Source organism: Parus major, chromosome 4A (genome assembly GCF_001522545.3).
Source record: "Parus major isolate Abel chromosome 4A, Parus_major1.1, whole genome shotgun sequence".
NCBI lineage: Eukaryota > Metazoa > Chordata > Aves > Passeriformes > Paridae > Parus > Parus major.
Window position 1 is genome coordinate 19,354,194 of NC_031772.1, and position 27,102 is coordinate 19,381,295.

General features: G+C 56.5%; 2 protein-coding genes across 5 annotated transcripts; one reads left to right on the forward strand and one right to left on the reverse strand.

Annotated features, from left to right (window-relative positions):
- Positions 1-1,987: 1,987 nt before the first annotated feature.
- LOC107203978 (protein eva-1 homolog C-like) lies at positions 1,988-10,224 on the reverse strand. 4 transcript variants are annotated; one of them, XM_015626705.2, is made up of 9 exons: positions 9,074-9,158; positions 6,298-6,991; positions 5,939-6,138; positions 5,117-5,240; positions 4,763-4,915; positions 4,464-4,607; positions 4,235-4,306; positions 3,800-3,889; positions 1,988-3,089 (listed from the first exon to the last, which is right to left on the reverse strand). In XM_015626705.2, the coding sequence occupies exons 2-9, from the start codon at positions 6,455-6,457 to the stop codon at positions 2,704-2,706; spliced, it is 1,329 nt and encodes a 442-aa protein (XP_015482191.1). In that variant the 5' UTR covers positions 6,458-6,991; positions 9,074-9,158; the 3' UTR covers positions 1,988-2,703. The 4 variants fall into 4 exon arrangements, with proteins under 4 accessions (XP_015482191.1, XP_015482192.1, XP_015482193.1 ...); XM_033514085.1 differs by having other exon boundaries at positions 2,995-3,089; positions 3,800-4,134; XM_015626706.3 differs by lacking the exon at positions 6,298-6,991 and having other exon boundaries at positions 9,074-10,224.
- A 917-nt stretch (positions 10,225-11,141) lies between these two features.
- Positions 11,142-19,807, forward strand: LOC107203979 (chloride intracellular channel protein 2-like). Its single transcript, XM_015626708.3, has 6 exons — positions 11,142-11,487; positions 15,832-15,941; positions 16,347-16,472; positions 17,409-17,515; positions 17,902-18,083; positions 18,227-19,807. Exons 1-6 carry the CDS (start codon positions 11,431-11,433, stop codon positions 18,386-18,388), a joined length of 744 nt encoding a protein of 247 aa, XP_015482194.1. The 5' UTR covers positions 11,142-11,430; the 3' UTR covers positions 18,389-19,807.
- The last annotated feature ends 7,295 nt before the right edge of the window (positions 19,808-27,102 follow it).

Consider the following 27,102-nt stretch of genomic DNA (forward strand, 5'->3'; position numbering starts at 1 on the left):
TGTGTGTATCAAGAACCAGCCTTGAGGGCATTGCAGTTCTTGGCAAGACCCCTGCCATGCAGCCAGGCTGCTGGGCAGGGAGAGCTCGGAGAAGGCTTGCTCAGGCTGTCAGTTGGCTTGAAGTCAATCTCCATGTATCAGGAAAGGAATGCATGAGACTCCTCACACCCACAGCTTCCTTTGTTCCTTGATAAACTAGTCTTGGAAAAGCCACCCACTTTTCATGTGTCAGACACATGATCCATGTTCCTATACTTGATGCTCACTGTATCACTCTGCTCCTTTCTGAGTTTCCAGCACAGTTCTTTGCTCTCATACCACCACTATGCAGGGGTCCTGTGCCCTCAGCAACTCTTGGGGGCTTTAGCACTGCACCGAGCTCTGGTGCAAGTGAAGCCCCTGCTGAGGTAAACTCAGGACCTCAGGACTGCAGCAGAGGAGAGCTCCCAGCCATCAGATTCCCAGAAAAACCTTTCAAATTCCTAAGTTTAACCCAAGAAAACCCTTTCAGATAATCGCACACTCATGTGCTGCTGTTGTGGGTGGAGCTGATGGAACCCCTGGCTAGGGAAACACAGTAGTGCCAGCATCCAAGGGGATTTAAACCTGCTGCCCAAGGGCCCTGTGGGCAGGGTCAGGCACACGGCTTGGGCTTCATGCGGGCAGCTCTGCCACATCTCCAGCAGAAAGATCTGGGTCATGGACAGCCAGGAGCAGAATTCTGCTCACAGGTTCAGTGGAGGTTTAAACCCAGGTCCCTTCAGTCCCCAAAACTGGTCAAGGCTCCTGCAGCTCCAGCCCACCTTGCTCCCTCCTTGGCCATTTGTTCTCTCCAGCCCCAGCTTCCCTGGTGGCACTGCTTCTGTCCTTGGCCTGGGGGCTTCCTGAGGCTTGCTTGCTGTTCATTTGGGATCCTGTGGAATCCAGGTGCCTGCCTTTCTCCATGCAAGTTAAAGCAGTACATAGCCCAGCCAAAAATACAGGTTGAGTGCATACTAGCCAGGCAGAGCCAGGGCACATCCCACTGCCAATGGAAACATTGCTATCCTGTGGGATAAGATTCTCAGCCAAAACTCCCATCCCAGTCTGCCCACAGCTCTGTGGAGGCTAAGATGAGCTGCCTGCTTTGGGAGAGGTTCACGTCTGCTTGGCACTGGGAAGATGGCTTTTCCAGTCTCCAAAGCACTGCCATGCTGGTGCTCCTGACAAGGCTCTTGGGAATCCCAGGCCAGCTGCAGGGGTGTGACTCGCATCACGAAAGCTGAAATTGCCCCTGGACATGGGGTGTGTGGGAGAAAAGATGAGGAGAGCAAAAAGTGCCAGGTGAAGCCATGGATGTACAGCAGGAGCTATGCCAGCTGTCCAGACATTGAGGCAAGGCTGTGGTCTCAGTCCTGCCCACAATCTAAGGATGCTGGGGGTGAGCTGGAGGTGAGAGCTCCACAAACTCTCCTTGGGCTCTGACATTCCCTCAAATCAGGTAGAATGCAGGTCCTTGACTCCTCCCACTAGACTCTGCTGTGTGCTGGCTCAAGAGCATTTGTGCCTGGCATGTTCCTTTCGTGAGGAGAGCTGGATTGCTCCTTCCATCCAGCCTCTTCCCACAGCACTAAAAAAGCCTGCACTGCCTTTTGGAGTTGAAGCAGACCTCAGCCCCAGCCTGGCTTCCTGGCACTGCAGGACTGCCCCTCTGCAAGGTATCTGGGGACCTTTGCTCCAGGATTGCTTACCAGATGGGAAGCCCCAGGCTCAAGAAGAGCAGCAAGGACAGGAAAGCATCATTCCTGGGACACAGATGGACTGCCTTTTCCCTTTTCCTTCCCCTTATCCCTTCCTGTGGCACAGCAGGCCCAACTTGTTGTTGCTTCCCATGATCCAGTGCCAGAAGCAGTGGTGGGAGGCAAGGTTCTTCTCTGCACAGGGAGGGCCAAACTTTGCCTCTTCCTTTTTCTCCTTTCCATTACTAATAACCAAGGTCAGGGAGAGATCTTGTGCCTAAGATCTGTTGCATTTATTCACTGGAAAAAAACACAGCAAGTTAAAACTCTCCTGCCTCTGGGGAAAATAGAAAGGAAAGCAGAGCAACATAGGGTGACAGAGCTCCTGAATGCTTGCAGGGAGATGAGAGCCAGTGTTGTGCTGAGCTGCCAGTGGCCCCAGCCTGGGGAGTAGCTCCCTTGGCAAAGCAGGGCTGCATGGCATGCACTGTGGTGGGGCTGTGCTGCTGTGCTTACACACCCACTCCTCCTGTGTCCTGGCCATGCCCACCTCTCCGCTGCTGGCACAGTGCCTGAGTGCAGGGTGTATTTGCAGCACCAGGAATGGAAGCCAGTACCCAAGCAGAAATAGGAGCAAACAGCCTTGAAGGCTCAGGGTAAACTTGGCACAGCTGATCAGGGTTAAACTCTAGAGCCAGACGATGCAAGCTGAGAACAGGGAGGTTACGTTAGGGTTAGTGGCATCTGTGGCAAGGGAGCCTGTGGCCCACAGAACCATTACACAGCCCCTCACCAAACCGAGGGATTGCATGTTACCCCCAGGTGAGAGGTTTCCATGTTTGTGGAGCCGTGGGTTGATGGACACACTGGAGCTGCTTGGGACGTCCAGTCACCCCAAGGAGCCCAAACTTATGTCCCTCTGATATCGGATCCCACTGAGCCTGCACCCTTCTGCTGCTACCCTCCAGCCATTTTCTTCCAGTTCTTATTTGGTGGCTGATTTGATCTTGTGTATGGCATATGGGCTTGACTCCTTGGGCATCCAGATCTCCTCCCCACTGTGGCCCTGGTGCTCCACTGCTCCCTCCATAGCTGCTGTCAGCTCAGGGCCGAAGATGCTGTCAGTGGCCCGGTAGGTGCGGGTGAGGCGGCGGAAGGAGGAATCTGAGGAGCTGTCATCAGGGATGTCTTCATCCTGCTCATCCCGCAGCTTGGTTCTGCCCAGCTCCGAGCTGCTCCCCAGCTCTGGGTCCTTGAGAGCCTCCCCCAGCTCCTGGAGGAAGGTCGTTTTGGGGCTGATGATGCACAGCAGCAGCATGAGGCCTCCTGAGACTCCACAAAGAAAGTAGAGGGCAACTTTCTCTGGAACACCTGAAGAGAAAAGGAAAGAAAGACACCAAGGTACAAACTGCTCTGCAGACTGTGGGGTATCAGTGCCTGCAAATCCCCTCTGCCAGGCATATGGGAGTAAGAGGAGGGGAGCAGGGATGCCCTCACCACCCAGGCTGCAGAGGCAGGACAGACCCTGCCCCAGTGATCATGGAAGTATCACCTAGAGCCTCATCAGCACCCACCAATAATCCTGAAATGTGCCTTTCCCCAAAGAAAACCTCCACTGGGATGTGGGGTAGGCAGAGCAGAGCAGGGGAAAGAATAATCCCTTGGGGGATTAAATGAGTTATTTCCTCTGGCAAGGGAAATTTTTGCCTGCAGAGAAGTGGTTTCCACCAGTGCCTGCAGACAGGGCAGGAAGGAAAAGACCCAGTGGGTAATCTGGCCTGTTGGAAAAGGAAGGTCCACAGGCAGGACACCACATGTAGCCACACCATGACTCTTTGATGTTGTATGACATTGTGGCTTGTTCAGCCTCTGAGCTCCTGCCCCACCTGTCCACCCCAAACCCAGCATGGGTGCTTGGTGCCCTGCTCCTTCATGTGCCTGTTGATCCTGCTGGAGAAATTTGGAGTCCGGCTGCCTCTGAGATGAGCCTTGGGTTAAGCTGGGGCCATCTGGGATGTCAGCCACCCCCCAGCCTGTCCTGTTTCCCCGGGTGCTGCGTGAGACCCAGGGAGGGCACGTACCCCAAAGGTGGGCAAAAGCTGCCAGAGAGCTAGTAAAAATCATGCGGTCTTCCCGGAGCCTGGAGAACCTGGGCCCTTTGTACCAGCCACCTGCAGTGACAAGGGGGTGCAGGCTGAGACACAAGGTGCTCTCGGAGCCCTGTGTCCTGGCTGCCTGCTCCTGCCTGTCCTTCCCCATACCACACTCCATCCTTCCTTCACAAGTGCTCTGCTGTCCGCAGGGATGACCCCGTGTGCCCTCCTCTCCCCTGCTCCCAGCAGATACCACCTCCATCTCCTCAGAATGGCCAATGACCAAGGGATGGCTTCCATGTGACAGAGATGCTCGTCTGGAGCTGGTACCAGGGATGCAGACAAACCATGGAAAGTCTGGTTGACCCAACATGGACACAGTGCCACACCACTTGTGGTGTAACCTCCCTCCCCCGACATTACCATGCATGTAGTCGGAGAGCAGGAAGGGGTCTGAAGTGTCAGGGCCCACCTCCTCCAGCAGCTGCTTGGGAACTGCAAGGAGAGCACACACCAAGCATCACCACCCTGCTCCTTCCCTGCAGCCCCTGCCTCCCTGGGGTGCCCCATGCCCCCATGCCTGGCACGGGGTGGGCACAGCAGACACTCCACCAGTGGCCCCTGTGTCCCTGGCTCTGTGGGGAGCTCTCACCACAGGTGTAAGAGACTCGCAGCTGCTTCTTTGTGCCGGGGAGGCACGGGTCCCCGAAGGTGGCCTTGTCAGCAGCCACGGTGCAGTTCCCCTTGCGATGGCATTTCTTGGAGACCCTGCGCAAAGCGTCTGGAGCCACACACTCTGCAGAGACATAAGGCATGGATCCGTGGGCAGAGCTGCCTGCCCCTCTCTGCTGGGCATCAGCCAGCAAAGGCCAAGGGACACAGGTGGTGAACTTGTGCCAAACTCTCTGCAGGGTTCCTGCCCCATTTCTGTCTCAAACCATTCTGGCATACCTATATGGGGTCCTCCAGTGTTCAAGGCATCACACTCTGGTTTGCCCCGCAAGAATCGTCCATAACTTGCGGAATAAATGGCCAGGATGGATTTCGGTCGACACTGCAGCCTCAGCTTGTCATTCTCGCACACGGTCTTGACCCGATGGTTCCCTAGGAAGTGACATCGCTGAGTGCCCCAATGCATCCTGAATCACCTGCAGCCCCCCTCTTAGGCAGAGGGGAGGGTTGAAGGGAGGGTTAAAAGGGGGCAGTGAGGTACAGGAGCAGCCATGCTCTCCCCCCTGCCCCTTTCTGAGCAGCTGATGTCAGAGGGAGCCCATGCAGGGTTGCCCAGACCGTGCTCCACCTCACCTGGCCGGCACTTGTAGGAAACGATGAGATACTTGTGTGTCCCAGGGCATGGGTCTGGCCCAAAGACCTGGCTGTGCACTGAGAACTGGCACCACTGCTGGTCCTGGCACTCATCCAGCAGCTTCTGGAGAGCAGAGCGAAACAGTTGTGAGCTGGGTGAGAAGTCCTGAGGCTGTTCTCACCGCCTGCCCGTCAGTACCATCACCGGGCTCAAGGGAGTGGCATCTCGCCCCACAGAAGTGTCGCACAGCTGCTCCTGCCCAGCCCCGATGCAGACATGGCAGCTCCCGTGGCCGTTCCCACGGCCGAGCTCCTCCGGGCGGCTGTCCCGCCCGGGCCCGCCCCGCCGTGTCCCCGCGCGCCCGCCAGGTGGCGACGGGGCCTGGCCGGGCCCTGAGGGGCCTCAGCCCCGCGCCCGGGCCTCGGCTCCGGCTGGAGGCTCCGGGCAGCCCGGCCCTGGGGGCTGTGGGACTCCCTGCCCCTGTGTTCCCCGCTTCGCCCCCGCAAGTCCCACAGCAGCGGCTCCGCAGCGGAGCAGGGGCTGCCGGCAGCAGGGAGCGTTTTAATCCCTTGCTGCCTCCTCCTGACTCGGGCCGGGGATCCTCCGGTTGGGAACAGGCTCCCCAGAGAAATGCTGTCAGCACCAAGCCCAACAGAGTTCAAGAAATGTTTGTGATTGTTGGATTCCGTGATTCTGATGTTGATGAAAACCTCCTCGGGGCATGGGGAGGCTGCAGTGCCCGCAGTCCCCCAGCCCAAGCAGGCAGCTCAGTGATGTGGAGACAGGGGTGTGCAGCCTGGCCCCTGGCATCCCTCCCTTACCAGGTGGGCAGTGGCTGACGTGCATTCAGTGCTCTCCTGGGAGGCATTTTCGGGGCTGGGGCAGAGGTTAGTGCTGGGCACTCGACGCCCATAGAAGGCCCCGAGGATGCTGATGGTTGTTTTGCGAGGGCAGATGATGAGGAGTTGTTCTCCGTCGCAGGTGTGGGCGGTGTGGTTCCTCAGCACCTTGCGCAGGTACCCTGGAAGGGGAAAGCAGGGGTGGCATTGTCCAGAGAAGACACCAGGGCCACTTGGGCACCCAAGTGCTGGTGGCAGTGAGGATATCTTGAGATGAGGCACTTATGGGGTGAACAAGATGAGAGCAGGACAGCAGCAGAGAAGATGGGCTTGTAGCTAACCTTGCCTACAGCATTGCTGCCAAGAGCCTGGAAAGCAGCACGGAATAACTGAGCTGGTTAGCAACAGGAAAGGAAAACTGGAGACAGTACAGCAGATCAGAGAAGATGGGAAAATCCCGTAAGGAGCTATCAGCTGTTCAGAGAAAATCAGGATTGTCATGGAGCCATAGTGGGGAGGGAACAAGAGTGAGCCAGAGATGGTCCCCCAGTGATGGTCCCTGGAGCCAGGGTGAGGAGGATGCACTTTGTCACAAGATGAGCCATGAGAGAAGGGTCCAGGGGCTGCTGCAATCTCCCACAGCTGGCTGGGTCAGTATGGATGAGTGTGAACCACAAAGTCATCACTTGAGCCCAGATGGCCTCAGGTCTCTGCTGAAGAAGCCCGGTGTGTTGGCACAAACTATTTCTTAATCACAACCCTTTCAACGGGCACTGGTCCTTTCCTCCTTGAATTCCCATCACAGCATGCTTCTTTCTTTCAATCTGGCCTAGTTTGTGTCCCAAACTACTGCCCCCATTGTTTTCCTTACAGGGGAGAACAAAGTGGGACTGTCCTGCCCAGCCTCTCCGAAGGCTTAACATGCAGCATTGGCTCCAGTTGGCATCGGATATACTGGGTGGGCAAGGAAACTGTTTTAGTAACAGCTCTTCAAGCTGCCAGGTGCTCTGAGCAGACACCAGTTGCTGGACAAGGCTGGGGAAGCAAGAAAAGCTGATGAAATGTGATGTGTAGCCCCTGAATGAAGCACTTAGCAGCTTTGAATAAAACAAAAGCAAAGGGGAAGCATCATTTTGAGGCTTGGGAAATGGGAACAGGGCAACATGGTGCTTCTGAGCAGATCACAGACCCCAAACCCCAGCTGTGGGGTCTTTGGAGGATCTTGCATCTCAGCCCAGGCCACTGCTGGGGCCCAGGGCAGGACATGCACCCTGTCCCCCAAACCCCAGTGTTTCAAAGTCTCCCAAACCAAGACAAGAAGGTGGGAGTACCAGCTTCCCCCCCTGCCCCCCGCAAACTGGTGCCAGGCTCAGCAGCACAAAGGGCCCCTTTCACCTTCAGTGCTGCCTCTAACCCTTTGGCATCTGCAGTCAGCATCCCTCCCTGGGATGTCAGTGAGTGCAGCTGGGAGCTGCCTCCAGCCCGCAGTTAATCTCTCCCTCGGCATTATCCCTCACAAGCTGGGATGAGCAAGTGGGTGGCCACAGCTTCCCAGAAGCAAGCCCTCCATTGCTTCTCTGCATGCCGGAGGAGAGAGGAAAGGAGAGGAATAGGAGGGTAGGTGACAGTAGAGAAGGTGTTCTAGCCAGGTCATAGCTCCAGTGTGATGCAAAGATGCTCCTTGAATGGCACAGAGCTGGATCAGACCTTTGGGGTGCAGTGCTCATGAAGAGGGGGCAGGACAAACCTTGTCCTGTCCCTCTCCTCTGGTTGCCCCTTATCACTAGATGCTGGGGGCTGTGAGGGGCACAGGACCCTGCCCAGGCTGCCAGCCCCCATCCCCTTCCTCTGCATCCCCTGCAGCAGCCCCACACCTGCAGCACCAGCTCCACACCTGGCAGCAGTCAGGGTCTCCTGAAGGTTTCAGAGCCACCCTGGCCTTCGTCTCTGCCTAGCTCTGACTCCAAACCCACTTGCCCATATCCAACACTGCTGGATGTAAGGGCTGCCTAAACCCCCGCTGCTGGGAAGCCTTGGATGCAGAGGGCTCAGCCAAATCCTCGGTACGGCAGGGAACTCAGTGGAGAAGTATGAGAAGAAACAGGTTTCCACAAATACAGCCTTGAGGCAGGGACCCTCTTCTGCCATGCCGGATGAAGGTTTGTGTTTCAAAACTGCCATGGAGGCAGAGGTTTCTCCATCACACTCTTTTGGGCCAGTGTGCAGTTGTGAGGATGTTTTTTTGGGTGGAGCCTTGTCAAGGAGGCTGCAGGCAGACTTTGTGAGTGATTTGTGCCAGTACAGCTGACTCAAGTCTCTGGTGCTGCGGTTGTGCCGTTAGCTCTGCCCAGATGAAATCACATCCTCCTCAGCACAGCCCGCCCTGCAGCATCAGGCTTTCACCCACCTCCATCAGGCTCAGCTGAGTGGATAGATGGTGTGCATGGCTGTTTCCAGATGACCCCTGGGGAATGCCTGGTGCACAACCTGCCTGCACCTGTTCTGACTGTCCAAAGAACTGGGACCAAAGGGATCCCAAATTTCCGTCTTGTCTACATCTCTAAGGCTCACTGGCATGGCCCTGGGGAGAGCTTCTGGGCCATTCTGTGCCTCGTGGCAGGGCACCCTGCAGCATCCCCACTCACGAGTGACTCTAGCTGGGGCACAACCACCTGCTCCATCTAGGGATGAGGTACAGCTTCAACCCAACTCTTCCCTCCCCTTCTCAGAGCTGGGAAGGCTGGCAGGGCACTCCTGGGTGTTCCTTCAGCTCTACACACTGCTCAGCACCGAGGACCTGAGCATCGTGGCTGAGGTGAAGCTCAGGGACTGGCTTGATGTTTGTTTCTTTGCATTTCTGCCTGAAAACTATCTAAGACCGCAGAGCAGAGCTGGGGAGCCACTCTCACACACACTGGGGCTGTGGGCAGAGTGTTTGCAGAGAACAGCCCTGTGTGGGGATAAAGAAATCCTAGCATTTTGGGGAAACTCACTCTGGCCCGCTGTGGTTTATACCTCCCTTGTCCCTACCCCTCTAACCTGCTGTCGTTTCGCCCTCCCAATTCTCCCAGCGCAGTTCTCAGCATCCCCCTCCTCCCCGCCCTCACCCTGACTCACCGGACAGCTCCGGGCTGGCCTCCAGACGCACAGCGAAGCAGAGGAGGACCACGGCTACTGCTGGCAGCACCAGTCCGGCCATGGCACAGCCGCCGTGTCGCAGCCGGTGCCAGCCGGGGCTGACACTGAGCGGGGACAATGCTCGCTTCTCTGCCCTGCCGAAGTCCCGAGGCTGGGCGGGCACATGTGCGCTCACTCTTAGCCTGCTGCCCAGGGCCAGAGGTTGCTCGGGACAGCTGGGTCACTCTCAGCACAGGAACACTTCCCCCAGAGCACCCTGTTACGGGTGAGCCGTGCCTTGGCATCCCACGGCTGGCAGAGAAACCGGCAGCCCCTTCCCTCCCATCTCTGTTTCCCCCGGGCAGAGGAACAGGGCTTGGCAAGGTTTGCAAAGTGCCCCCAGCTTTCTGCCAGACACAGTGAGACAGAGATCCAGATACACGTGTGCTGTAATCTCAATCTCGGCAAATGTCCGGCCATTCACTCTGTGAGGAGGAAGGGAAAGGCTCTCTGAACTGCCTCTCAGGCGGCTGTTCCTGCAGAAAAGACAAACACCCTTCCTGCTCCCAACAGTGTCACGTTTCTGCCCCGCAGCCTCTGTGGGGCGAGGGACGGGGCATTCCGGCACCTCGTGAGGAGGGCACCATGTCCTACTGTACCTCCCACCTGCAGGGCTCGAATCCCTCCCTACTGCCTCAGCTGGAGGGGAATGCCATGGACTGGAGCTGCTGGCTCTGCACCCGGCTGAGATCAGCAGACAGCAGCAGCTGGCAGTGCCAGGAGCCATCACAGCTCCTGGAGGCCCTGCACTGCCCAGGCAGGGGCGGCTGTGGCAGCAGCGGCGACTGGCACACATCAGCTGCGGTGGGTGTCGAGCTTGTCATGAGGGTGATGCCGTGGCCCTGTGGGGCACTCACAGTGCCATCAGTACATACCTTTTGACCATGAAAGTGTGAGTCAGAGTGTCCTGTCCCATTGAGAAGAGTTCCAAGTTCTCACAAAGTTTTGATGGAGCAGAAAAAAAATGCCCCCCTCATCTCCCCACCCCTGCAGCCTCCCAGTGTTTGCACCACTCTGGGCTCTGTAGCAGGACCAGGGGAAACATCTTTGTTGGGGATACTCCTCCAGGGGTCTGCAAAATAATTTCCTGTCTTAATTGCCTTGAAGGAGATCGCTGTCTGATCAGAGTTTGATTATTTGGGGACAGTTGGAACTTATCCAAGCTGGAGAGGGGGGGGGGATGTGTGAGCTGAGTCAAGCATTGGGGATCCCCATTTTGTGCAATTGTACCAGCTATGTGGTCTGGGGGTGCAAGACAGGTCTTGCCTTAGAGTTAAGCCTGTGTGTGCTGGGAAGCTGTCTCTGCAGTCAGAGTAATCTGACAGCAATCAGTTCCCTCCTCTCCTGAGGAGGAAAGCAAACTGTTCATCCTTCCTGAGAAACAGCCCAGTTCCAGGAATGGGGCCCCACTGAAGGTCAGCCCTGAAGACATCCCATCCCACCATCCTGCCAAGCACCACGTAGCTGGGTGACTGCCAGGGGCACTCTGGAGTTCCCCACTGCTCCCCAGCATTCTTCAGCATCTTTTACATCCTGCCTTAGCTGTTTTGCAATCCTTCCCACCCAAGTGCTGTGCCTCAACTTCAAAAAGTCGGTGACAGGTGTCCAGGCTGCTCCACTCAGCTTCTCTGAGCACTTGCCCTGCGCAGCCCAGCTCCTTGCAGCGAGGGGTGCTCAGATGAGCCCATGCAGGGATCCCCCGAGGGCGGTGGGCTGGGAGAGGAGCTGGACCCTCCCTCCGGGTGGCTGCTTGTCATAATGCAGACACAGGAGGTGGCAAAAAGGTAAGCCAGCTTCACCCCAAATCGATCAAGAAGCCCCGGGGCACTGGACACCAGCACGAGAGTAGGAGAGTGGCAAAGGGCCAAGACTGGAGCGGCAGGAGGAGCAACAGGCAAGACATTTCCTCTATAAACCCCTGCTCCCAGCTGGAAAGAGACAGAAGCAGTACTGTGGACACCAGAGGTGCTGGAGGTGCCAGCCCACTGCTCGGAGGCACTGGAGGAGTGCCTGGGCGGGTGTGATAGACTCAATGTGACCAGATAGACCCATGCTGAGTCACATCTGAGAGGCCCTGCAGCTTCCTCCCCTTGCTGGCGGGTCCTGGCACACACCCCATTGCTCCTCCCTTCTTCAAAAGGAAGGAAAGTGTGAGCTCCAGCCCTCTGCAGAGTAAGAGCAGCCAGGAGGCCCAAGCCACCAGCCCTCTGAAAGCCTTCCCCCATCAGAGCTCTGCAGGGGACAGACCGACTCCCCACAGCAGCGTGCGGCCAGTGGTCCCTCCCCACACCGCTGGGATGGACGGTCGGCAGCACAGCACCACCAAGGAGCCTGAGATCGAGCTGTTTGTGAAGGTGGGTCTCGGGGAAGGGGGCAGTGACTCTTTGGCTCACCCTCACCAAGATCCAGCTGGGTGCAGGTGGTGGAACTTCATGGGTGTCTTCATGTTCTGTGAGGCTGGAGATGGGTACCAATTTCAGGCTCACTCACCACAAAGGCTGGCTAAACGGTTGCCCAAATGGGGGGACCACATGGTGGTGTGGGGACTGTGGGTGTCACACTCAGCAGTCTGGAAGATGCCCTGATCTTGTGATGGTTGTGCACCCCAGAGAAGCGGCACGGCTGGCAGCAGCGTGATGAAGGAGTGGGAACACACATGCCTCTCAAAACTCAGATAAGACAAGCCCCAGCCTGGGAACAGCAAGCAGGAGGGCTGGGAGCAGCCACTTCAGCTTCTGCTGAGAGCAGGGTTATGAAACAAGCGTGGATGTATTGGGGAACTGGTACGGGAGTCCACGTGTGGGCGAGATGGGGCGGCATCGCAGAGGGGTATTTGCCGGAAATGGTTTCTGTTTTTTTCCCTTTCCTTGGAATATTTTAACACTCAAGCTCAAAATATCTGCAGTGACCATGGGTGGTGCAAAAAAGAGAGGAGCCAAAGCTGATGGCTGGTAATTGTGTCTGCCCACAGCAATGCCAGGGGGCCCTGGAACATGCTGTCAAGTGACAATGACTAGGAGGCAATGCCTCTCTGTGCCACCTCATCGAGGTTTTAAGGGTGGTTTCTCCATAGCCACTCAGGTCCATGGGCTTCATTCCTCTCATTCTGGGGCAGTTCAGTGCCCAAAAGTCTGGGTCAGGGGCACTGGCTTCCCTGGCACAAGCACCCAGCAGTTCTGGACACTGAATGGTGCCTTCCTTGGGTAGTAGTTAGACATACTTGCTAGAAAGGATTATGTGAGGCTTCCCAGGAGAAATTTCCCTCATCCCCTCTCCAGAATTGTAGCCACAGCACTTCTTGATGGACACTGAGCTTGGCTAAGCTGAATCTGGACAAGCATATTCTTGGTAAAAGTAATCCGAGTCCTGAATTCTCTGCTTAACACTTCTTCCTGGGATGGCTAGAAAAGAAGATGATACATGAGGTGACTGCAATGCCAGCAGCACATTCTAGGGGTTTTCAGAGGGAAGTGAAACAGAAAACCAGCAGCATCATCAGGACTTCCCCTGTGCTGTAATTTAGTGTGTAAAAACCCTCCTGCCTTTTCTGTTCACATATAAGTTGGTGCTGTGCCTCCCCTTCCCAGCACTCAGGAGCCAGCTTTACCAAAGACACAGCGGCTCTAACTGCTGACAGGCACCTTCCCGTGCCATCAGCACCTCCCTGGGCTGGGAACGCCCCAGCCACGGCTGTTGCTGTCACCAGTGACAGCTGTAAATCATGGGGGAAGCTGGTGCTCCCACAGGTGCCTACTGGTACAGCATGGCATGGCCTGGCACGGCACCCTGCCCGACTTTCACTTGGCAAATGTTGGAGTTACCATCGTAGAGATGAACAGGGTGCAGAGCAACTCCCACTTTACTCTGAGGTTGGGGTGGGTGGCTCCCAAAGGGCTGGCAGTTTCTCACCTGGCCAAATCCCTGGCAAGGGCATCATCTTTCCAGCTGGGAGACTCTCCCTGCCTGGGAGGAGGCTCTGCTCTGCAGCTCCACCAGGCATTTAGCTGCTTCCTGGCTCTCAGGGTGGCTGTAGGAGCTGTGGCAGGTCCCGTGGGGGATGAATATTTAGCAGTGCCCCAAGCAGGCAAAGCTGTTCCCTCCTCCCACTTCATTTAGGGTTGTTTCACTCCGGGGAAACCACAAGAACTGCCAAATAGCTTTGGGTTTCAATGCCCTGTGCAGCCTAGTGATGCCTCAGAAAGCTGGGGCTAAAAGCCTGCAACCCTCCTGGAGACTCTGTGCTAGTCCTCGTTGGACTGAGGGTAAAGGAGTGAGGAATGTCAGTCTGTGCCCCCCCGCAGCTCCTGCTGCAGCGGGAGGAGCAGCAGAGGCACTTTGGGGAAGGAAGTGCAAAGCAGTGACTCCCCCCACTCTGTGCTGCCCTGCGTTTGCCAGGGAGGGCTCTCCCCACGGCCACTGGTTGCCAGCAAGGTCCTTCCAGAGCCTGATGCTCCCCCAGCAGTGCCCAGGCACTGGTGGAGCTCCCCTCCAATTCCTCCAGATAAAGGTTTTAGCTCTGAGCATCCTGGTATGGGCCTGATTCTTTCTCTCTGCAGAGGCCATCCTGATTGTCTTTTCACTCTAGTCCAAAATTCCCCACCTCTCTATTTTTAAAAGATATGGGGGAAGACCAGCCTGAACAGCTCAGGGACTGGAGCTACCAGACAAGCCTGGAAAAAACTGAAGCAGGCAATCAGAGTCTATTCCCAGGCACCCCTCCCCTCACTGACCCCCACCCCATGGCTCAGCACAGCAGCTCCTGGGGGCACAACAGGACAAATTAGGCCCTCTCATTCCCAGCCTTGTGCCAGGCCAGGGAAGTCGAAGAGAGTGCAGCTGGCAGGGAGAGCAGGGAGGAAAGCATTGGTCCTCATGCTAGGCAGCTACAAAAGCACAAAAAAAGTCACAAAAGCACTTGCTGAGCTGCTGGTTCTGGAGCTGCTGCAAAGAACAGCCGTAGTTTGGGGTCATAGGTGGCAGGGGTGCTGGGGAGGGGGAGCAGAGATGCCCTGCTCTCTTGCCCATGGGCAGCCCTCGAGACTGTTCTCTGACTCTCCCCTCCAGCTCCTTCAAAGGAAGTCTGAGACCCAATTTCACCCCTTTCCAAAGAAGCTCTATTTGCTTTTAATGACACAGGATGTTCCTGAGCTGTCGCCCCTCTGGGAGTATTTGCTATTAATAGACACTGACCAGCCTCACGTGTAGATTCAGCTTCACTGTTGGGCACATCCTAGGGAATCAACGTCCCTCAGTTCCCGTTTCCTTCCTCAGATTTCATGACATAATTTCATGACAACTGAGCATAAAAAATACTTGTTAAAAGTAGTTTTCTTTCCTCTGGAAGGACTAAAAGATCTTGGCATGATGGAAAACCAGACCCCCTGCTCCAGCTTACTACCCCGAATATTGGGGGGTTGTTTTGATCCTTTTGCAGTCCCCCTTAAGGTGAGTTTGACATCAGTGTTCTCTTCCTGGAGAAGCCGAGCACTCCAGACTCCACAGCTTTTTAGGCATCTGTGGTGACTTACAGCACCTACCTCCAGCCCAGAAGAACCAGGCACAGGTCTCATCTTCTTCAGCCATCCTGTCTTTGGGTCCCAAAAGAGGTGGCGTGGGCTCTGGAGCCAAGTCCAGCTGCCCACCCTGAAGGTTTTTGCTGCTACTTGACTCTGCCAGATCCTCTGAAATCTCATCACCCTCCTGCTTAGCCTCAGGACTTCAGCTCACTTTCAGATATGGAAGCTTAGAGCTGTCCCACTAAGGCTCATGTCCCACCACACGCTGCTCCTTGGGAGCAGCATCCCTCTGTGACAGGGCTGGTGTGAGCTGTGCTGCTCCTCCCTGCCAGGGCAGGGTGGCCACATGAGCCAGAGCACCATGGCTCACCTGCAGCTTAGGAACCCAGTCGTTCTCTTAAAAAAGCTGTGTTTCCTGTGAGCCATTTTACCTCTTGCCACAGCACAGCTTCCCTCTCACAGCACCATCTCAGCCAGTTTCTGTGAACAGGGGAACAGCCCTGCCATATCCTCCTGCCAAACTCCTCATAAGATGTTTCAGTCGTTTTTGCAAAGGATATTTCCAGCTGCCACATAGCAAGGAAATGTGCTTCACTGCGCCTGTGGCTGTGCTCATGCAGAGGGGCTGAAAGGAGTTCCTTTAGCAGCTGACAGTTGTCTCTGTTTCCTCCCAGTGCTGTGTGGGATGCCAGCACAAATTCTCTTTGGGGGCAGGCTGCTGGGTGGTTCTTGGCCTGGGGACATCGTGCCTGCGTTCATTAAACACACACGAGACCAGAGGCAGACATGAACAGCACATGAAAACAAGCTGCTCTTTTCCTGGCAAACATGAGCTCATTTCCCTTCTCCCACCCTCTCCAGCCTGGCCTCCTGGCCAAACAGACCCTCCCTTCCTCCCCATCCATTAGCAATCACCCTCCACCTTCTCCCCCTGCCTCCTTCTCCACTTCCTCCCCACTTTATCTCACATTTCTGGGAAGGATCCGACCCTTGGCATCCTGAGTATGCTCTTATGTTCTTTCCAATGGCCCTCAGGGCCATGGCTCGGGGTGGCTCTTACAGCTGGGCTCCCCCGGAGCCGGGAGGGGGGCTCTCTGCAGCATGCTGTGCCCAGTGACTCTTCAGCTCCGGGCATCCTGCCTGTGGAAGGGTTAAATCCTCGTTTTTCTGCTTTCCTGGCAGGCTGGTCTGGATGGAGAAAACATCGGAAACTGCCCCTTCTGCCAGCGCCTCTTCATGGTGCTCTGGCTGAAAGGGGTCAAGTTCAATGTCACCACGGTGGACATGACCAGGTGAGATGGCACTGAAGCCCTGGGCCAGCAGTGGGGTCTGAGCCCTGCTCAGCTCCCCCATCAGCACTTCTTGCCCCTGCCTGCTCCGTAGCCAGCGTGTCACTGCACAGCGATAGTTCACGGACTGCCCACCTCGTTTGGGGCCAGCACGGACTTGGGCCACTTGCCAGTGTGCATGGCCCAGGGCCTCCCTGTCCTGCTGGATGTGAGGATGACTTGAAGGCACCGCTGGGCAGATCCAGAGGTTGGGGAGCACTTGTCAACTCCCCAAAGCCAGCAGAGCTGGGAATGCTCCCGGTCCTGTATCCCCTCCTAGCCCTCACCTCTGCCATGGCCGCTTTCCCTGGGGGCTGGTGGAGGCAGATGTGCTGCAGGCTCTGAGCCATTTTGTTTTCTCTGCTCCAGGAAACCTGAAGAGTTGAAAGATTTAGCACCGGGCACCAACCCACCCTTCTTGCTGTTCAACAAGGAGCTGAAAACAGACTTCATCAAGATTGAGGAGTTCCTGGAGCAGACCCTGGGTCCACCCATGTAATTGCAAACTCATCCTTCCCTATTCTGGGGCCTGTCACAGTGTTGCCCAGGGTGTGGCAGATTGGGAAACCGAGGCAGGGTGGCAGGAGATGCCCCAGGGCAGCCCGGGCAGGCGGATCCCCCCCTGAGCCTGCAGGGGATGCTGAGGGGCTGGGGAGGGCATGGGGACAACAGGAATGGAAAACAATGGGAGGAAATGGAAAACCAGCCATTGCACCCCCACTCTGGGAGGTCCCTGCAGGGACCCTGGCACTGGCGGGTTTGGCACTGGCTGCGGCAGCGCTGTTGAGGCAGAGGGGAATGTGAGACCCCTTTGTTTGTGTTCAGTGCACTCAGCTGAGTGAAGGCAAATGCCCTTGCTTGGCAGCAGCAGTGCAGGTGCCTCATAGGGTGGTTGGGGAGGTGGTTTTCCCTGAGCTCACTGGGGAGCCCCCCCAAAGCAGCCTCCCCCATGCCCTGTGTGGCTGCAGCCCCCCCACTGCTGCAGAAGAGGAAGCTCAAATACATTTGTCACCTGCCTCCTTGAATGTGTCTGCCCTTGCAGCACACCCTGGGACATGTCAGCTAGCAGAATACAGTTCCTGAGGAAGTCATGGGAGCTTCTGGCTTCCTGAGACCTCTCTGTGCCAATGTGCATCCTCTGGGCTGGGCCAGAACTGCCTGCTGGCAGAGCTCTGCTCTGGGGCTCCATTACCACCAGTGTCCCCAAACTGTGGAGTATCTGCCCTGAGATTATCTCCTGGTAAACACCCAGAATAGAAGACAGCTCACAGAGGGGCAGCTGCAGTAATTCACATCATCATGATTCTCCCACAGACAGCTAAACATCCTCTGCATCCCCCAGTACCAGCCCTGGGCTCCACAGCCTAGGAACTGAGGCTGCTGCATCCCTGCTCCATCCCTGCCTGCACTGACATAAGTCTCTTTTTCAAGGTATCCACACCTGAGCCCCAAGTACAAGGAGTCCTTTGACGTGGGCAGCGACATCTTTGCCAAGTTCTCGGCGTACATCAAGAACCCACGCAAAGAAGCAAATATCAGTAAGAATTGGGGATTGCTGGACTCTAGTCAACCATGCTGCAGCATGAGAAATGCTTTTGTCTGCTGGCAAATCCTGCCATCAGGTTAAGGTTCCTGCTGCCTGCCTCACCAAGGCCTCCTTGGGAAGTGGAGGGGCAGAGGGGAAGGATAAAGACAGTTCTCTGTTCCCCCCACAGGGATAACAGCAGAGCATGGGGTGATGCTGCTGTAGTCCCCTGGGAACAGAGACTGGCCAGGGTCGAGCTTGTGTCTCGATGGTGTGGCCCAGAGGGTTTTTTCCCTCTCAGCAAAACCTGTGGGAGGCTCAAGTCAGCCCAGTACAGCCTAAAGCTTGCCTGTGAGCCCAGGGCACACACTCACTGCTCTCGGTTTCCCTCCCTCCCAGATTTTGAGAAGGCCCTGCTGCGGGAGTTTCACCGCCTGGATGTCTACCTGAACACCCCTCTCCCAGAGGAGATTGATCAGGACAGTGTTGAGGATATCACCATCTCCAAGAGGAAATTCCTGGATGGAGACCATCTGACTCTGGCTGACTGCAACCTCCTGCCCAAACTGCATATCATCAAGGTAATGGCACCGGCCCCCAGGGCCAGGGCGGAGGGGCACCTGCTCCAAGAGGAGTAGACAGGGAGTCCCCCTGCCAAAGCCAGAGAGTGAGTCTTCCCCAGGTCTTGAAAATTTCAGCCTCATCCTCCTTCCCTCTCCTCTAGATTGCAGCCAAAAAGTACCGTGACTTCGAGATCCCGGAGGACATGACGGGCGTGTGGCGCTACCTCGGCAACGCCTACGCCTGTGATGAGTTCAGTCACACCTGTCCTGCAGATGAGGAGATCGAGCACTCCTATGCCAGCATTGCCAGGAAGATGACCTAACCATGGCAGGGGTGGGCTGGCAGCGTTGCCCTGGCTGAGCCCTCCAACTCTGCAGTGCTGACACAACCAAAACCAGCTGATGGAGAGACTGGAGAGGGTTTGCAGCATCGCTAGCTCCTGCCTTTCAGAAACAGCACCTTGCTTCACAGCCCCTGCCACTGCCTCCTCCTTCCATGCTGCTGGCTGCGACCCCTGGGCACCAGCAGTGCTGACCACATGTATACACTGCTCCCATCTGGATGTAGCTGCATCCCTACTTCCCTGAAAAGGTTTCTCACACCCTGTGACTACATGGCACAGGAAAAACTGAGCACTTGCCTCCTGCAGCGGCGCTTTCGGGGAAGAGATGAGACCCCTGAATGGCTAGGCCAGCCCAGCCTCCCCATCCCCATCTGTCAGCCCTGTGTGGTCCCAGCCATCCTGGGCTTGTTGTGGGACCCCAGTGCTTCCCCTGGCTGGAGCTGTTTGCATTTGCCTGTTGCCAACCTGCTCAGCACCTGGGGCTGGCATTTGGGCAGCCCTCTCTTCTGAGACATCAGCTCCCTCTGAAGATATGGGAAGGCTCTGCCTTGGCAGCTCATCTCAGTGAAAAATGGTGCTCACTGTTGAGGGCTGTGCCATGGATCTGACTCCCCATAGGACATGAGGGTAGGCTGGTGCTGGGGGTGATGCCTGGTGCAACAGTGCCAGGACCAGCTGGGAGGAAACAGAGGGTCAGGGGACCCACAGAGGCCTGAGGGTGAAGGGCTAAGGATCAGGGTATCCCTCCCATGATTGCCAGTGCCCAGGGCCATTGCTGCAAAGTCCTGTGTGGATCCTCCCAGGCCAGAAGCCTCTCTGCCCTGCAGGACCCTGCAGAGGGTGCAGCCGTGCTCTAGCTCCATGCCCCCCTAGTTCCCACCAACACTTCTGGCACCTGAGGCTGGGAGAAGTCTCAGGGTAGGGCACACATTTAGTTTCCACCCTGGAAGGCCCAGGAGAACAGACAGCAGCTGTTTGGCAAAGCACTGTGTCTGTGGAAAGGTGTGGGCAGTGCCCCTTGGCTCAGAACGCCTCTACGTCCTGTGTCACTGACACGAGGTGCCAAAGCTGCTCTGCACAGCCATGAGATCCTATGTTCCCCCTCTGACACCTCCAGCTCCCCCAGGACTCCCACCAGAGCTTGAGAATTTGGCCAGCCCTCCCTAAGCAGCCCCAGGGCCAATCGATACTGTACAGTGGGTGCAGTGGGTTCTGTGGGAACTGAAGTGAGCAGAGCCCCCTCAGCCCTCACTGCCACTTTCTTCTTTGCACTAAAGGTGTGTCCTTGCAAGCCTGCCTCAGATAGTGCTGGGTTTGGGGACTGGGTTTATTACTAATGGGTTTTGGTTTGTTGGTTTGTATAAACTAAGAACAGCAATAAACTATGTTTTAATATGCCTTTGTGGTGTGCTGTCAGCCAGGTGCCAAGGCTGCTGGCATAGAGGGTGCTGTGGAGTGGAGGGCAAACCTCCTTTCCTGCAGTACAAACTCCTCTGAGATTTAGCAGAAGTGAAGCTGTAGCTGCGGTCTCTGCTGGCCTGGATCACTGGCTCATCATCAGCCCAACGTGTCCTGGTGCCTGGGGCTGTTCCTCCTTGGAGGCAGGACCTGGCACTCTGGTCTGGCTTTTCAGAAGCTCTGCTGTTTGCTGTGGCTGTGTTGTGTCGGAGGGAAGTGCTGTGGGCAGGTTAACCCTGGCTCTGCTGGGGTTTGGAGGTTGATCAGAAGAGAACTGGAGGCCAAGGTTTGGACAAAGCACATGGATCCACGCTTCCTTTTTGCATGATCTTCCTCCCTGAGGGCTACCATGTGTCTTCTGCTCCTTTCACAGTTCATGGCAGCAAGAGAGCAGTGGCAAAGCCTTTGGGCATTCAGGCATCCCAAGCTGATTCTCAGTGCATGCTCTGAGGACAGAACTGAGCCAGTGACAAGGTTTATCGTCTGCTGCCGAGAGCTTCCTTGCTGGAGCAGTATTTGACCTCTCCCCTTCATCCCACTGCTGGCCGTGCAGCTCCCCCTTCGGGAGGATGTCTGTGAGCTGCAGGTGTAATCCTGGCTCCTCGGCTGGGATCATCCAGGGGACACTCCTGGGGGCATCCAGGCCATCCCTGCAGGCTGGGGAGATCACCCTGGGCTTCACAGCAACAGGAAAGTGGCACAATCCAGAGCAAGTGCTGGGGTCTGGGGAGTTTTGGAGAGGGAAATACCCATCCTCACTCTCTGGAAAAAAAGGTAGACAGTGACAGAGGCCGGTCCACCAGTATCCCAAAGCACCATCCATGAGACAGAGTCATGAAAGATGGCTTTTCTGAGCGAACAGCATTGAGGTGGTGCACACTCTTCCCAAAGCTGCAGGTACAGAGGCAGCCCCCAGACACCACCAGTGTCAGCTGGGACCAGGCCCAGCTTTCCTCTCTTGAGGTTTTTCCAGTTCCCATTAGAGAACTTATCTTTTTCCCTTGAGTTCAGTTTCAAATTACTGTGCTATCAGCCAACTGGAATTGCTTCCAATTACTTCTCTTCCCCTGGAAGGCTTTAGTTTGGAGAAATCCAGCTGGAATGGGTCCCTCTGGTGATACCAGCCAGACCCTTCCTGCTGTGACTGCAGCTCATGCCCTACCTCACTGAGCACCATGTTTCCTGAGGGCAGTAGGGAAGTGACTGACAGGCACAAGATTTTAAGCTTTCAGGAGCTTAAAATCCTGAGGTGTTGTTCATGGAGGAGAGGAGAGGAGACAGGACAACTTGTTTTGTGCCTCTCCCTACCTGTACTGAGGCTAGGGCTCAGACAGGTTGAACGTGCTTCATAGGTGCCACATGGAAAGTCCCTCTGAAATTTTGGCATGAGATCCATGTTTCTCAGTCTGTTGTGTCCTCTCATCTTGTAGGGTGGGACATCACACAGGGACTTTCTGGAGGAAGACAGGACAGGAAGCTGAGCAGCCCGAGCATCTATTGTTTAATCACGAGGCTGACTGTGACCCCACTGACCACGAAACAGAGGCACTCATTTCTCATGGAGTGGTTGAAGTTGCATTATCCACAGATCATTGATTACCTCTATTTGCCAGTCCCCATCTGTCAGGCATGGATATGACTGGGAAACAGCTGAGATGAAGCTATCATCCATTTCAAGTGAGCACACCACCCAGCTGGGACTTTTCTCCTAACAGAAATCTGTATCTAGCCTGTTTTCCATCCTCTAGAAAATAGAGGATGGAAAAAAAACAGAATCCTGCCAGGTTTCACATCATGGAATGAAAAATCCTGGAGACAGGCTCATCACATTTGCTGTGGTGCCATGAGGAGGAAGCACAGAATCTCCCCAAAGTGCTCCTCAGAGTGCATCGTGAACCAATATGAGCCCAGCTCAGGGCAGCTTGCTGCTCCTGTCCATCAGCAGGAGCATGAATGATCCCAGGGAGCAGAGAGCTACTGGAGCAGTGCCAGGAAGTGGGAAAGTGTTGAGCTGAGCTGCTGTTCCCATGGGCTATGGGACCAGAAATGCCCTGCCATGCATCTGAAGGATGGGCAGCACAGGAACTGGCCGTGTGGCACAGACCCTGGGAAGAGCAGTGCTGAGCGCCTGGGCCAGCACAGGGGAGGTTGTCCTGCGGAGGAAGGGGAGCTGCTGACCAGGCTGGGTGCTCGTGGCACCTTCTGAGTGCAGACACTTGTCACACATCCCCAGCTGAGGGCACTCCCAGACCAGCACATGAAGTAGAACCAGTTTTGCTCTACAGTCCCCCGGGGTGACCTGAACGCCCCAGTCACTCTGCTTGGGTCCCGATCCACTGAGCTGGGGGAAAGCTCCTGCCTGGAGAGAAACAACACAGATCTGAGCCACCAAGTTCACTTGTCTGCAGCCTGTCAGCTCGGCAGCGCTCTCCATGCACATCCACATCCTCCAAACACACCGCACTCGGGCTCCAGCTTTTGGGATGCTTTGTGGGTGGCTCTCACAATCCTCCCCCCACATCCTGGTGGGCTTCTTGACCAAGCCAAGTAGCTGAGACCACTGAGTATACCAGCAGGAATCAGTGCTCTGGATGTTGCAGATCAGAACCCACAAAGCCTTTTTGGGCTGAAGGATGGGGTCCAGCAGGACAGCTGCTCTGTGCTGCTTCAGGGACCCACTTAGAGCTACAGACCCATCACAAAGGCACCTTGCAGAGGGAGGCTGAGGGACAGGGCCTCATTGAGGTCCCAGGTCTTTGCCAGCTGTGCTGGACAGCCCTTGAGGTGGCTGTGAGGATTTGGAGTGACTCTGGACTGCCCCAGAGAGGGGTCAGGGCAGCTGCAGTGACAGGAAGGAGAGAGGGAGTAGACAGAGCAGGCTGGGGATAAGGTCAGAGCAGACCCTGCTCTTTGCATCTCTGCCTCCCACGGTTTTCAAAGATAAATGGTCCTGGGTACTGGCAGCCTGCAAAATATAAGAGCTTGATTTTCCCCCATCATTTCAGGGGCCACCACATCTCTCGTGGCTGTCAGGCACAATAGTGACTTGAAAGCCCCATTATCCCCCAAAAAGCAATTTTCCACTGTGGACTGCTTTCCTAGGCTAGCAACTCCACTCTCTGAGAGAATTAGTAATAAGAAATACGCTCTTGCACAGTCCTAAACCTGCTGTTTCTAATAAAGAGCTGTTTGCAGCAGCATCCCTCTTGTTGCTTTGATCTGGCACCAGCAGAATCTGAAAACACCACAGAGAGGAGGCAGGAACAGCCCAGAGAGCGTGGTGAGTCAGAGCTTTCCTCAGCCCCCGCAGCAGTACCTGCAGGGACAGCGCTGTGCCACTGGCCTGAGCCCAGCACCAGAGATGGCATCTGATCCCCAAGCTCATCCTGTAGGCTGGGCTGGGGGCCAAAGGCCTGGTTGCTGGCTCAGCCCTTTCCAGGCTGTGGAGGGAGCATGGAATGCTGAGGGAGGAGCCGGCTGTTTGGATGTCACTGGGGCTGCAGTGGTGATTGAGGGACTGGTCCGGTGTCCTGTGCAGACCTGCCTGGGGCTGGGAGCTTACCCCGGACCCAGGTCCCTCATCCAGTCCAGTCCTGTTCAGCACCTGCCAGGTTAACCAAAGTGGGATCTAATTCAGACACTGCCCCCAGGCCCTGGGCTGCACACAGCGGTGACAGGTCTCTCTTGGGACATGCTGGGACCTCACCCTGCAGCAAATGTTGCACTTTGTGGCTCTGCAGAAAGCGGTGTGCTGCTCGCACTGCCAAGGCAAAGCAGAAACCCCCTCTCGCATCCACTTGGAAACTTCAGCTGCTGAATGGCATCTCGAAATGTCACGAGCCTTCTGTCTTTTTCCACTCCCCATGAACAACTCTTTCATATGAGTGGGAACATTCCAGGTGTTCAACCACCCCTGGGCCAGGGCAAGCCCCTGCTGCCAGTGAGTGCCTGAATCACTCACGGGGACCCCGGCACCCTTGTCCCCAGGGACCCAGGAGAGAGCTGGTCCTCCTCTGACCTGCAGAGTCACGGCCAGCTGTGATCCCAGCACCGCTCCTGCCCCAGTGCAAGCCCAGGTCCCACAACACAGCAGCTGTGTCTGGCCCCATGGCACCAGCCCCAGGTCCCGGCAAAGCCCCCAGGACTGGGCTGGAGCAGCACGATGGACGCTCTGCTGGGCCTGGACAAGCTCCTGCCTGGGATGTGGCTCCTGCCCAGAGCCTGTGGCACAAACAGCAGCTCTGACTGATGCTCCTGCTGAGAGGCTTGTAGGGCTCGACCATGACCTTGAGAAACATCAGAAACTGTGAGGGACAAAGGAGATGGCAACTGCACACCAACTTCATAGGCAGCAAAAAAAAAGCATATGGGTAATACATGTATTCCTCAAACAGCTCTTGGAACTACCTCTTTCCTTTTTTTTTTTTTTTTTTGTGTTAATTCAGCTCAATTTCTTCAATACAGCACATGTCCTCAGATGGTCTGTGTGGGAGTGACCTGGGCTGGGTGCCAGACACACCCCAAAGCTGCTCCATCACTCTCCCTACAAGGCCCCAGTTGCTGTTAGCAAACCTGTTTCAGCTTGGGTTCCTCTCTCCATGGGGTCACAGGTCCTGCCTGCTAGGATCTTCTCATGGAGTCATGGTCTCCTTTGGGCATCTGGTGTGGAGTCCTCCCTAAACTGCAGGTGGATCTCTGCTCCCTCAGGGACCCTTGTGGGCTGCAGGGCTCAGCCTGCAGTATGAGGCAGGGGTGGAACATGGCTGGGGTGTCAGGGGTGACTCACAGGGTTGGAACGTGGCCCTGCACAGCCCCAAAGGCTCCCCAGGACTGGCAGCACTGTACCTCCATCCCCTCCAGCAGCTGCCTGGACATAAGACACCAGTTTCTCACCTGTTCTCAGATCCAGAGTAATTCTTGTGAGTCCAAGAGCCTGGATTTGTCACTGCATTTTGACTCCACTGATCCCAGCTTGCAACACAGCACAAGGAGGTTTCCCCTGACCTCTGTGGCTTCAGGCACAGCCTCAAAATACATCCTGAGGGACTACTGCAGGGCAGGGCTCCTCAGCCATAAATCACACCAGGATTCCTGCTAGCAGCAGGAATAATGAATGCATCCCATGGTGCTCAAAACCAGTCTTTTCCCACAGGAGAGCAAGACAGAGATTAAGGGTGCAATTTTCTGCCAGGAAAATGCCAAGTTTACCCAGTGCCTTTCCCGACTGCTGCACAGGGAAGGGCCATGATGGGTCTGTAACACACAAACAATGAGTACAGAAGCCAGATTTCTGTAATAAATTACTGATATTTTAAAAAAAAACCAAAACTCTAGCACATAATCAACATTACTACTGAAGTAAGAACCCCAACATTTTTTCATTAAAGAGCTTTATAAATATATATGTTACACTAGTATAGATACTATACTGTGCATGCACACACACAGGCAGATAAATAGGTAAGAGTTTTGGAGGTTCAGCTTTGGTCCATGCTCCTTCTGCTGTGTCTCAAGGGCACCAAAACCCCAGCGGAAAGCTGTGGCCCACGCGTGTGGCTGTCCGTGGGAGCAGCCGCTGGGGACAGGAGCCAGCGCTGGCCGGGCGGCTCCGGGAGCGGGGGGCGCTCGGGGTGCCCCCACCCGCCGTGCCCAGCTGCCAGGGGGGCCCGCGGCTCGTAGCCGGAGCAGGCAGGTGCCCGCAGGGGCGAGCGGGGCTGCCAGGGGCTGGAGGCACACGGTTCTCCCTGCCCCGAGCAGCCTCGCTGCACTGCGCTGCCACCGCGCTCCGGGCCGGGCCCGCCGCCGAGCGGGGCTTGGGGGGCGCGGAGGAGCTGCCCTGCCTCAGCCTGCTCCTCCTGCTGCTCCTCCTGCTGCTGCTGCTGCTGCTCCTCCTCCTCCTCCTCCTGCTGCTGCTCCTCCTGCTCCTGCTGCTGCTGCTCCTCCTGCTCCTTCTCCTCCTCCTCCTGCTCCTTCTCCTCCTCCTCCTGCTGCTGCTCCTCCTTCTGCTCCTCCTGCTCCTCCTCCTCCTCCTGCTGCCCCTTCTGCTCCTGCTCCTCCTGCTCCTCCCCAGCCGGGAGCTTCACGGAGCTGAGCCGGATCCTGTGGCCAGCCGTGCCGGGACTCTCCTGCAGGTGTTCCTGGCTGCAGCTTCTGCTTGGCACGGGCAGAGCAAGGTGTGAGCCTGCTGCCAGGACTGGGCACTGGCATTTCGAATAAAGCTGGAGGCGCAGGGGGAGCCATAGCTCAGGTATCTGGCTGTCCCTGTCACCGACGTAGCTGTTTCCAGTCGGTCCCACCAGCACCAGCTGCTCTGGCAAGTCATGCCCATCACCTGCCTCCCCATCCTCCTCCAGCTGTGAGGGGACCTGGGAACCCAAGGCGTGGCCCAGCTGGCTGTGGGTGCAGGATGGGTCCCTTTCCTCAGGGCACTCTGGGCCAAACCCGTTGGCACAGTAGCCACTCACATCCTGGCCAAAGCCTCGGAGGAGCTGTGGGGCCGCGGCTGCCGCCTGGCCAGCTGTGGGTGGCCCGTGGGCCGGGAGCACAGGCTGCAGGAGCAGCGCCAGGGCATCCTCCTCACGCTGGAGGGGAGGCCCCTGAGTGGGCACACTCAGCTCGCTGTTCTGGAGAGTCTGCAAGGACACAAGCAGTGACACGGTCAGCCTCAGCCGGACAAAGCCCTGCCAGCTTGGGGAGTGACAAACCGTGCTGAACACCAAGGGCTGCACTGCCTGAGACACCCCACCCTCTGCTGGGACCCACGGCTGGCTGGTGCCCCACCTTCTTGGGGGCAGGGGTGGAGACAGCAGGGGAGGCTGCTGGTGGTGTGAGAGTTGGAGGAAAGGAGGTGCTGAGCCCCTGAAAATGCAGGGAACCCTGGCTCGGCTCCAAGCTGGAGGAGAATGGTCACTCACCAGTGCTTTTGGGAGGCAGATCTCTGGAGGACTGGGGAACACGTGCAGCTGAATGAAGCACAGCCCGGCCACACTTAGCAGCAGCAGCAGGAAGAAGGCGCTCAGCACGGCAAGGACCCATGGAAAGCCTGCCAGGGTACAGCAGGCTGAGGGGTCACTCAAGCACATCGCTCCCACCCCACCCGCTATCAGTGTTTCCCATCCATGTCAGGCTGGGATGTTTCAGGGGGCAAACCCAAGGCAGAGGACAAGAAAGCATCGCCCTGAGTGGTCCCACTGGGCAGCACTGGGTGAGTGCAGTGGCAGGGGGTGAGGGACCCA